This window comes from Nycticebus coucang, chromosome 22 (assembly GCF_027406575.1).
Source record: "Nycticebus coucang isolate mNycCou1 chromosome 22, mNycCou1.pri, whole genome shotgun sequence".
Taxonomy (NCBI): Eukaryota; Metazoa; Chordata; class Mammalia; order Primates; family Lorisidae; genus Nycticebus; species Nycticebus coucang.
In genome coordinates this window covers 8,843,735-8,855,741 of record NC_069801.1, presented here as the reverse complement: position 1 = coordinate 8,855,741, position 12,007 = coordinate 8,843,735, and the positions used below count along the sequence as shown (strand labels likewise).

At 50.4% G+C, this 12,007-nt stretch overlaps 1 protein-coding gene across 1 annotated transcript in view; it reads right to left on the bottom strand.

The window, feature by feature from the left end:
- TNFRSF8 (TNF receptor superfamily member 8) overlaps positions 1 to 12,007 on the bottom strand; it is a 76,937-nt gene that overhangs the window by 16,938 nt on the left and 47,992 nt on the right. Inside the window, exons 9-12 of the mRNA XM_053575524.1 lie at positions 4,646 to 4,739; positions 3,899 to 4,017; positions 1,051 to 1,152; positions 889 to 942 (exon numbers count right to left, since the gene is read on the bottom strand). Of these exons, the coding sequence (XP_053431499.1) occupies positions 889 to 942; positions 1,051 to 1,152; positions 3,899 to 4,017; positions 4,646 to 4,739 (369 nt within the window). The remainder of the gene's footprint in view (positions 1 to 888; positions 943 to 1,050; positions 1,153 to 3,898; positions 4,018 to 4,645; positions 4,740 to 12,007) is intronic.

Sequence of the window (12,007 nt, the reverse complement as noted above, 5' to 3'; positions counted from 1 at the left end):
CTCCCCTGTCAGGGCCCAGCACACGGTAGGTGCCCAATCAATGCTTGTGGGGTGCTGAGGAAGACCTAGGCCTGCCTTAAAGGGGCTGCACAGGAGAGAGAGGGGATTTAGCACAAGATAGGTGGGCACCCCCCCCACCAGGGGAGAAAGAGACCCCCTGCAGAGAGGGGTAGAGTGGTGAAGACCCTGGAGGGCTGCCTGGACAGCTGGCCTGAGGGCAGGGCAGGGATCACAGCAAGGATCTAGAACTCCTGGTGAGAAAAGAAGGCCCCAGACACAGGGTGGCCTGTCAACAAGGCAGCAGCTGACCTCAGGCAGCCACTCTGTACCATATCACATCACACTTAACAGCCCAACCTCAATTAATCCACAGGCCAAGCCTCTGAAGTAGGTTCCACCATCCTCATTCTACAGACGAGGAAACTGAGTCACATAGCTTGTTAAATGGCAGAACGAGGAGTCCAGCCCTGTCAGTCAGCCCTCCAGACCATATACCCTGTGTACCCCAAGTGCACTGCGCTGACTTACTGGGGGCATAACAGGGAAGAAGAGAAAGGGGGCAGGAGAGAAGGAAGAGAGGAAAAGAGAGCTCTCAGGAATGTCCTGCCCAGGGGTGCTGAGGAGGAAAGAATGAATGACACCATGGGTTTGTAAATCTTCACACCAGCACTGCCGCCAAAGGCTGCACAGGGCAAGCCATGCAGCTTTCATCCAAGTTATATTCCCACTCCAGATGAGGCTGGGGAGGAGCAGCAGCTCCCGGAAAGCCAAACAGAGGGAGCCCTGAGGCTGGGCTAGGAGAAGTTCAGTTTCCTGAGCCCAAGCCTGGTCCAGCACTGTGTGTGCCCACCTGACTCAGAGAGCCCCTTTGGACCTCTGGACACTCACCCACAGAATCCAGCGTGGGCCGGAAGGTCTGGACTGGGTAGCACAGGTGGAGCTCTGAAATGACAGCAGGAGGAGGGCTGGAGTTGCCCACCTCCAAGAGCAGGCCAGGCTAGCAGACAGCAACCCATACCCTTCCCAAGCCCCAAGAACATATCCACTTACTCTGCTGAATCCGCTTCCTGCAGGCCTTCCAGTGGCACAGGAGGAAGAAGCTAGAGCCAAACACCACCACCAGCACCATGATCACCCATGGGAGCACTGGTCCTGAAACACACAGGGGCTCTCACTCCTTGCCCCACTGCAACCACACAGGACAGCCCTAGCTCCAGACTACTTCCTCCTTCCCCTGGGACACAGATTCCATTGTGATTAATGATACCTGGTCTTTGCCTAAGCCAGGACTGTATCTGACCCAGCCCTTACTTCCCTGCCCTCCCTCACCTGGCTCTAGGAAACCAATCAACTATTTATAGTTGAGAGAAGAGCAAATTCTAGAAGGTGAGAAATTGAGGCATCAAGGAGCTAGAATGAAGAAGGAACTGAGGTATAAAAGACCAGAGTCTGGGCCAGCTGTGGTAATGTAATCCTAGCTGTGGTAATGTAATCCTCATGCCTATAATCCTAGCAGTTTGGGAGGCCGAGGAAGGAAGATTGTTTGAGGCCAGGAGTATGAGACCAGCCTGGGCAACACAGTGAGACCCCATCTCTACAAATAATAATAATAAATGACCAATGTCTGGGAACTAAAGGAGGATACAGTGTGATGGGCACCTGGCAGCACTTCTGGTGTGGCCAGGTTAGGAGGGAAGGAAGCTGAGCAGGGGGACAGGGAAGGGATGGTTGGATGAGGTCCAACTGCCAGCTGACCCCTAGAGCGCGAGCCCCATGAGGGCAGGCACAGGTCCTACTCTGCACATGAACACACTCAGCAAGCAACCCAGAATGAATGAATCAACAACCTATGTCCCAGGCACCCTCACTATCTCCATTTACAAACAAAGGAAACTGAGGCTTGAGAAGGTTCAGTAACTTTTCCCAGGTCACCCCCCACAGTAAGTGGTAGTGCCCCAGTCAGGCCAGTCAGACTCCAGAGCTGACACTCTCAGCTGTCACCTGGATCTGTTTCTCTACGTTTTAGTGCTCAACTTGCTCCCTTTTTTCCTTTCGTCATGTATAGACACAGTATTTTCATATCCACTTTTAGATGTTAAAAAAGAGGTATATGCCAGAAGTGTGTCTCAAACATTAACGTGCATATGTATTCCCTGAAGATCATGTTAAAAATGCAACTTCTGGTTCTGTAGGCCTAGGGAGGGCCCCATAATTTGCTTTTCTAACCTGTTCTCGGAGGTGCCAAGGCAGCCACTGAGGAGCCCAATTTGACGACTGACCTGGGAACTACCGCCATCTAGTGTCAGTAGCTAGAATTGCAAGTCCAAAAATGAATGGCCGGAAACCCTTTCAAGAAGTAACGCTGTGACCGTCCAACCTGCCAGGTGATGTGCTAGATACACGTGATACTGCCTACAACCCTGCATGGTCTATGCCTTTACAGTTTTACAAGTGAGAAAATTGAGGTGCAGAGGGATAAAGCAAGATCAAGAAATCATCCGGGTGGCTCCTGTGGCTCAGTGGGCAAGGCACCAGCCCCATATACCGAGGGTAGCAGGTCCAAACCCAGCCCCAGCCAAACTGCAAAAAAAATAGCCGGGCATTGTGGCAGGTGCCTGTAGTCCCAGCTGCTCGGGAGGCTGAGGCAAGAGAATCACCTAAGCCCAGGAGTTGGAGGTTGCTGTGAGCTGTGTGACGCCACGGCACTCTACCAAGGGCAATAAAGTAAGACTTTATCTCTGGAAAAAAAAAAAAAAAAAAGAAGAAGAAGAAATTATCTGACAGGTGGCGCCCATAGCTTAGTAGGTAGGGCACTGGCCATATACACCCAGGCTGGTGGGTTCAAACTCAGCCTGGGGCCAACTAAACAACAATGACAACTGCAAGAAAAATAGCCGGGTATTGTTGCCGGCACCTGTAGGCTCAGCTACTCAAGAGGTTGAGGGAAGAGAATCACTTGAGCCCAAGGGTTTGAGGTTGCTGTGAGCTGTGACGCCACCGCACTCTACCCAGGGCAACAGCTTGAGACTGTCTCAAAAAAAATAAATAAATAAATCATCCAACAAATAACTTGTTTTCTTTCTTTCTTTCTTTCTTTCTTTTTTTTTTTTTTTTGGAGACAGAGTCTCACTTTGTCATCCCTGGTAGAGTGCTGTGCATCACAGCTCACAGCAACCTCAGACCCTTGGGTTCAAGTGATTCTCTTATCTCAGCCTCTCGAGTAGCTGGGACTATAGGTGCCTGCCACAAAGTCCAGCTATTTTTCTAGAGATGTGATCTCGCTTTAGCTCAGAGCTGGTCTCAAACCCGTGAGCTCAGGCGATCCGCCTGCCTCGGTTCCCAGAGTGCTGGGATTATAGGCGTGAGTCACCACGCTGGCCTATTTGTTTTCTGAGTAGCACTTATGGGCCATCAGGATGAAGCTGTGAAAAAATTCCTGCTCACAAGAATGAAATAACAGTCTCTAGCAAGTGACAGACCCATAGCCCAAACTCAAAAAGCCAGACACGGCTCCGTGCCCGTAGCACAGTGGTTACAGTGCCGGCCACGTACACCAAGGCTGGGGGGTTCGAACTGGCCCTGGCCTGCTAAATAACAATGACAACTACAACCAAAAAATAGCAGGGCCTTGTAGCAGGCACCTGGAGTCCCAGCTACCTGGGAAGATAAGGCAAGAGAACCACTTAAATCCAAGAGTTTGAGGTTGCTGTGAGCTGTGACCCAAAGCACTCTACTGAGGGCGACAGTGAGACTCTGTCTCAAAAAAAGAAAAAAAAAGAAGAAGCCAAACACCTTCAGTCTATCTTGATCCCCCTCCCAGGCCACACCCATGAAGGAAAAGCTTCCCTCCAGGTCCCCTGAGAGGGAACCTCTGTGCCAGGGCACAGGCTGTCATTACCTGTATCTAGAATGGGCTTTCCCGTGGAGGAGAGGGAGATGGGGGCACTTGTCGGGATGGGCAGCGCCTCGATGGTCTGGGAGTCCACTAGGGAGCCCATGGTGTTGGTGTCATGGGAGCTATGGGAAGAGAAGCCAAAGGTCAGGGTGATGATCCAAATGGAAAAAGGGAAGCGTGTATTCAGGAATGATTCTCTTTCTCTAGAGACTGTAGTCAAGGCCTGGATCCCCAGATCCTCTGCCCACAACATTTCTGCCAGGCATTTTTTCCTTTTTTTTTTGTTTTTAGAGACAGTCTCACTTTGTCGCCCTCAATAGAGTAATGTGGCATCACAGCTCACAGCAACCTCCAGCTCTTGGGCTTAGGCGATTCTCTTGCCTTAGCCTCCCAAGTAGCTGGGACTACAGGCACCCGCCACACCGCCCAGCTATTTTTTTGTTGCAGTTTGGCTGGGGCCAGGTTCAAACCTGCCACCCTTGGTATATGGGGCCGGTGCCCTACTCACTGAGCCACAGGCGCTGCCCTCTGCCAGGCATTTTGAGGGCAAGCTCTGGATTTCTAGGCCATCTGGCTTTCCCATGATGCCAGCACGGAGATGGACACACATTCCCCCAAGGCAGGCTTGGCACTAAGGATCCAGCCTGTGCTCCCACCCCCCCCCCCACTCTCCGGCATCCTCTGGAGCTGGTAGAGCAGCCCTAGCCTGCAGCAAGCGCAGCAGGGGTAGCGGTGGAGGGCCTTGGTCACCTGGCACGCAACTCGCTGCTCTCTGGGGTGGTGTTGCAGTCAGGGTGGGTCCCAGGGGGAGGCGGCTCTGAGATGGTATCCCTTTCAGCCATACCTGTGGGGGAAACATCTGAGAATCAGTGCCACTGAGCCTGGTGTCTCCAGAGAAGACTTACCCAGCAGAGACTGATTTCCAGAGAGAAGCACAGCGCCGGCTGTCTGTGAGCAGGATTCCTGCTGCTCCTGACCGAGACCATCAGATCTGTGCTTCAGAAGGTCAAAGTGGAGAAGCTGCTGCTCATCTCCAACCACCATGATCCCCAGGACAGTGGCCCAGTGACCCAGACCTTCTGATGCTAGTTAAGAGAAACCTGAAATCTCCTGATGTTTAAACACATCCTCAATTTTTATTTATCTTATTATTTATTTATTTAGAGACTATCTCACTCTCTCACCCTGGGTGGGTAGAGCGCCGTGGCATCATAGCTACAGCAACCTCAAACTCTTAGGCTCAAGAGATCCTCTTGCCTCAGCCTCCCAAGTAGCTGGGACTACAGGTGCCTGCTACAATGCCCAGGTGTTTTTTTAGAGAAGGGGTCTTGCTCTTGCTCAGGTTGGTCTCAAACTCTTGAGCTCAAGTGATCTACCCACCTCAGCCTCCCAGAATGCTGGTATTACAGGCATGAGCCATCTCACCCTGCCCATCCTCAATTTTTAAAGTATTTTTCCTTTTAAAATCAATTTCATTGGGATTTAATTCATATGCAAGAAAATGTCCCCTAAGTGTACAGTTCGATGAGTTCTGACAAATCTAACTATAAGTCCAATCAAACATCCTGGGCACAGTGGCTCATTCCTAGAATCCTAGCACTTTGGGAGTCTGAGGAGGGAAGATCACTTAAGGTTAGGAGTTTATGACCAGCCTGGGCAACATAGCAAGATCTTGTCTCTACAAAAAGTTAAAAAAAAATTGGTCGGGCATGGTGGTATATGCCTGTAGTCTAAGCCACCTGGGAGGCTAAAACAGGAAAATTGCTGGAGTTCAGGAGATCCAGGTGGCAGTGAGTTATGATGACATCATTGCACTCTAGCCCAGGAGACAGAAAAAAAAAGGCTCAGAGCCTGTGGCTCAAGCAGCTAAGGCACCAGCCACATACACCTGAGCTGGCGGGTTCAAATCCAACCCAGGCCCACCAAACAACAATGACAGCTGCAACCAAAAACTAGCCAGATGTTGTGGCAGGTGCCTGTGGTCCCAGCTACTTGGGAGGCGGAGGCAAGAGAATTGCTTGAGCCCAGGAGTTGGAGGTTGCCGTGAGCTGTGATGCCACAGCACTCTACCCAGGGCGACAGCTTGAGACTCTGTCTCCAAAAAAAAAAAATAATAATAATGTATATACAGCAGAACCTCTATGGTGACCACCTTCTTAAGTTGAACTAATTTCCATAGCCCAGACGTGCACCACATGTATATATCAGTACAATAGGCCTAGTTCCTTATGTTGACCAGTTTCTTACAGACCCTTGGGTGGTCAACTTACAGAAGTTCTACTGTGTGTGTGTGTGTGTGTGTGTGTGTGTACAGAGAGAGAGAAAACATTCCTGTCACCCCAGAAAGTTCCCTAGTGCCCCTCTTCAATCTTCCCCCTACCTCCAGACCCAGGCAACAACTGATTTGCTTTACACCATTTGCTCTAGATTCATTTTGTCTGTCCCAGAATTTCATACAGATGGGATCAGTCTTTGGTGGCCGGCTTCCTTCACTCCGCGTAATGTTTCTGAGATTCACTCCTGTTGCAATTAGCAGTTCATTCTTTTTATCGCTTACCAGCGTTCTGTTGTGCCGACGTAGCATGGTTTACTAGTTCATTCACCAGGTGATGGACATTTGGGCTGCTTCGGGTTTGAAGCTATTATGAATGAGGCAGCTAGGAGTATTCTTGTACATGCCTGTGTGGAGGTGGGATTTCATTTCTCTGGAGTACCAAAAAGGGGTGGCTGGGTCGCTGTGCTGGCCACCTTGGTTTTACAGACGGACAGAACCACAGGGCTGGAGCTGAAGCCAGAATTCGGGGATGGTGAGTCCCAGCCCAGAGCACTATCCCCTGGAGCAGGGCACCTCCTGCCTGGGACCTGGGCACTTTCTTATCAGCTTATGATCAACTGCTTTTTCTGGGGCAGAAAAATCTGGCCCACATTTGAAGCAGGTCATGCCCAATGGCCACAGCCCTGGCAGCAGCACCCTTCTTTGATGTGGCACAAAGCCACCCTTCCCTTCTAAAAAGTTCTTATGATGCCTCTCAGATTTTTCCTAAAATACTTAGAAGAGAAAGCAAGGCTTAGACTGGTTTCCTTCCTAGATTGGTAGGGTCTTGAGAAACCCTCCTTTTGGGGGGAGGGTCTCCAATCAGAGACTCTATCTTTCCATGACTAGACTATTACCTGAATTAGTTGAAGCCCGGAGGCTGCAGGCTATGGGGAAGACGAGGCAATTTGTTATGATGTATTTGTAAATAATGGCATTGGGCTTCAGTGACCTTGCACTCTGAAAGACTTGGAGGGGCTCTTTGCTCGAACCTGTGAGCAAATGGGCTCGCTGCCCCATGTGCACAGAAGCCAGTAGCTTTTGAGAAAAGAACGGCTTGTTACAGGGCTCCCCAGCAAGGAGACAGGAGGTGGGCTTAAATCTTTCTCCCCCATTTGGGCGCTGGAGCAAGTCCATGGGCTCAGAGACCAAGGGAAAGGATTTAGGAATGTTGACTTCACAGGGTCTGATTGGACGTCATTAAATGTGGCCAATTATAGTAAGGGAAGTTGAGGCAGATTTTAGCCCTGGACCATCTGAATCAATGGATCCCATTTCTGAGAGTTCTAGCATTTGGGTTCCAGGCACATTCTGGCCTTCTTGGTTCTGACGGGAGGAATTGTTACAGGAGTTGTTAGTGGTCAAAGCTTTTCCTCCTGTGCGTGCCTGGGACACACAGCATGCAGGTTTGGGCTCAAGTGTAACTATAAGGAAACTCAACGTTTTGTTATCCATACAGTAGGCCCCGTTTGGTCTGGTCACATGGTTACAAACCAGCTAAATGTACCTAGACTCAGCACCATGAGAAGAGAGCCCTCTGACCTCTCTTTACGGCAGCCTGGTGTAAGGAGACAGGTGCAGGGTAAGCCACCTGCTAGAATCTAGCCAGACTCTGCTGTGCCTCCTCCAAGCACAGCAGGGGGACCTAGCACTCCCTCCCTCTCTCCTTCCCTGCATGTGTCATATCTCACCTGTAATCTTCTCCCCTCTCCCCGGGTCAGTGATCCTCCCTTTCTCTCCTCCTTTGGATCTGAAGGTGTGCAGAAGGTATTGTCTAGCCCCTGGTTAGTTGGCCTATGTTCTCTGGTAAGGACCTATCAGCAGAAAATAAAAGAAACCTGCCTACTCTTCTTCTTCTTTTTCCTTTTCTTTTGGTGGGGGGAGGGGAGACTATCTCACTCTCTCAGCCTGGGTAGAGTGCCATGGCATCACAGTTCACAGTAACCTGAGACTCTTGGGCTCAAGAGATCCTCTTGCCTCAGCCTCCCAGGTAGCTGGGACTACAGGTGCCTGCCACAATGCCCAGCCTAGTTTTTCTATTTTTAGTAGAGATGAAGGTCTCACTCTTGCTCAGGCTGGTCTAAAACTCCTGAACTCAAGGGATCCACCTGCCTCAGCCTCCCAGAGTGCTAGGGTTACAACCATGAGCCATTTTGCACCTGGACAAGTTGCCCATATTGTTCTTGTTGATAAAGGCATAGCGTGCCTTCACTATATCCTCAGGTATCTCAATTCTACTAATCATGAACTTTACTGTGATCGTTTATTCCTGAGACAGTTCCTTGGCGCCCTCCACTTTCCTGCTCTGATCTGGCTCAGATGCCGTCTAGGGCTCCCCTTGTTCTCCTGGGAGAGAGTCTTTGTTTTCTAGATTGTATGGTTTCTATTTTTTTGGTTTTTTGTAACCCCTCATTTAGCTGGGTTACATTTTTCAAATAACATTCTAAGAGAGAACACAAGTAGAAAACTTGCTGGACCTTCTATATCTGAAAATGCTTTTATACAGCCTTCAAGATCAACTGTCATTTAATGGGGTATATTCTAGGTTCAGGACGGAGAGGGTGGGGTGAGGGCCACTGGAGAGAGTGCCAGCTTGGGATCCCAGATTCTGCTCTAGCTTCAGCCCTGTGGGTCTCTTCACAAAATGAGGCAGCCAGATCAGATCAGAGGTGACAGCTTTGGCCCTCAAAGACATTCTAACTATGTAGCCAGCACAATGACCGAGCTGCCCCTCCTAGGTGTGAGAAATGAAAATATATATACACCCAAAGACTTGTCGGAAAAGAGTCACAGCCACTTTTATTCATAAGAGTCCTAAACTGGAAACAACCCAAATGCCAGCAATTGAGAGATGGATAAATAAACGGTGCTATGTCTGCTAGTCAGGTGTGGGTCATTTTCATCCATCTTTGCTTTGCTCCCGGTAGCGTCCTTTGATCTAAAGTATAATTTTCACAACAGGCTCAGAGAGAAAGTCCAGCTTCTGCAGTGGATGAGGCCTTGTGCACACAGGGACTGTGTCAGGAGGGCCTCTAGAAACAGGTGCTGAAGACCTGTGGCCAGTGGTGGGTGCGCAGAGGGAGTTAGGGCACTTCTGCTGATATGAGGCCCAGAGGGGCCAGGGTCTGCCCTGGCAGGGCCATGTCAAGTGGTGACCAGCCCAGGCTGGGGTGTGAGGTCACTAGTGGCTGCCGGCTCTGGGAGCACCACAGGGACAGAGCCTTCCCACACATCCCTGTCCCTGCCCTCTCGCCCTGCTGACAGACTGCATCAGAGCAAGAAAAAGACGTCCCGCATGGCCCTCTCACTCCCTCTCCTGGGCAATTGGGAGCCCAGGCAGTGGACTGGGCTCTGCACTTTCTAAAAGCCATTTCTTGCCCTCTGATCTTTATCTTTTTTCATTGCTTTCTGTGCTCACTTCACAGATGTCACAACTTGATGACTTTCTCTGTAGATATAAATTTAATATTGCTAAGTTCTCTTCTCTTCCTGGATTTATCCTTGCTTCATCTGCAGTAAGATTTGTTGTTGTTGTTGTTGTTGCAATTTGGCCAGGGCCGTTTTGAACCCACCACCCTGGGTATATGGGGCTGGCTCCCTACTCAACTGAGCCACAGGCGCCACCCTTCAGTTTTCTTTTTTTCTTTTTTTTTAGAGACAGAGTCTCACTTTGTGGCCCTTGGTAGAGTGCTGTGGCATCACAGCTCACAGCAACCTCCAGCTCTTGGGCTTAGGTGATTCTCTTGCCTCAGCCTCCCAGTAGCTGGGACTACAGGCGCCCGCCATAAAGCCTGGCTATTTGTTATTGCAGTTTGGCCAGGGCCAGGTTTGAACCCACCACCCTTGGTATGTGGAGCCGGCGCCCCACTCACTGAGCCACAGAACCACCCAGATTTTTTTTCTTTTGAGACAGAGTCTCACTCTGGTCAGGTCTCATTCTGGTTCGGGCTGGTATCAAATCTGTGAGCTCCAGGCAGTCCGCCCACCTCGGCCTCCCATAGTGCTAGGATTATAGGTGTGATCCACCATGCCCAGCCTTGCAGTAAGGTTTTCTGATTGCAGTTTTTCTCTTTTTCTCCTCTGTAAAGCTGGTTTTCCTTCTAAGTTTGAAGCTCTTTGCAGCTCATTCATATTAAGTATGGGTAGGGTTCTTCTGCCACGGTGTGAGTTGGTCTCATTCATGGGGGGTCTCTTCCCTGAGTGGGAGGTCTGACAGGGAACTCTGGGCCCACAGTGGGGCTGTAAACTGGAAGTATTCATTTTGGGGTGACTAAGCGAGGGTAGCCAGCTGAGTGCACCTCCATGTACCCAGATAAGGAGGGCTTTCCAGCAGAGCGACAGCGCCTCACTGGTGGCCTGATCTTTCCCTGGATATTCCTTCAGGGTCATCATTCCAAAAGTTTGTTTGTTTTCACCAAAGGATAAAAACTCAGGCATGCGCCTGTGGCTCAGTCAGTAGGGCGCCGGCCCCATATACCGAGGGTGGCGGGTTCAAGCCCAGCCCTGGCCAGACTGCAACCAAAAATAGCCGGGCGTTGTGGCGGGCACCTGTAGTCCCAGCTACTCGGGAGGCTGAGGCAAGAGAATCGCCTAAGCCCAGGAGTTGGAGGTTGCTGTGAGCTGTGTGTGGCCACGGCACTCATAGGATGAGACTCTGTCTGTACAAAAAAAACAAAAAAACAAAAAAACTCAGGCATTGTCTGTGTAAACTGGTCAGTGCCCGTACCACTGTTATAAATTTTTAAATTTTATTTTTCAGGGCGGCGCCTGTGGCTCAGTGGGTAGGGAGCCAGCCCCATATACGGAGGGTGACGGGTTCAAACCCAGCCCCGGCCAAACTGCAACCAAAAAATAGCCGGGCATTGTGGCGGGCGCCTGTAGTCCCAACTGCTTGGGAGGCTGAGGCAAGAGAATCGTGTAAGCCCAGGAGTTGGAGGTTGCTGTGAGCTGTGTGACGCCACGGCACTCTACCAAGGGCCATAAAGTGAGACTGTCTCTACAAAAAAAAATAAAAGAGAATCGCCTAAGCCCAGGAGTTGGCGATTTGGCCAGGGCCAGTTTTGAACCCACCACCCTGGGTTGGGGTGATGGGGTGATGCCAAAGCACTCTACTGAGGGTGATAAAGTCAGACTCTGTGTCTTAGAAGAAAAAAGAAAAAAAAATTTATTTTTCAGACGTGCTCACAGGCCCCTGCACTTCTCAGCCCTCTCCCAGGGACTCACCCTTTGTTACTATCTGTTCTGAGCCCAGACTTCCCTGAAGGTCTGACAGGTAAGTGACCCCTCCCTCCCTGCAGTCGTCATGGAGATCCGGGGTGAGCTTTCCTCCACTTGATTTTATTCATCACCAACTTCTGCTTTCTACTTTCTAGAAATGTGTGGGGGGTTATGTTTTTTTGAGACAGAGTCTCACTCTGTCACCCTTGGTGGAGTGCGGTGTGTCTTGGCTCACAGCAACCCCAAACTCTTGGGCTCTGGCAATCCTCTTGCCTCAGCCTCCAGAGTAGCTGGAACTACAGGCGCCTGCCATGACACCTGGCTATTGTTTAGAAGACAAGTTCTCACTCTTGTTTTTTTGGGGGTTTTTTTTTGCAGTTTTTGACCAGGGCCAGGTTTGAACCTGCCCCCTCCAGTATATGGGGCCGGTGCCCTACTCACTGAGCCACAGGCGCCACCCAAGGTCTCTCTCTTGCTCAGGTTGGTCTCCAACTCCTGAGCTCAGGCAATCCACCCTCCCAAAGTGCTAGGATTATAGGTGTGAGTCACAGTGCCTGGCCTCTAGAAATGTGTTAAAATGT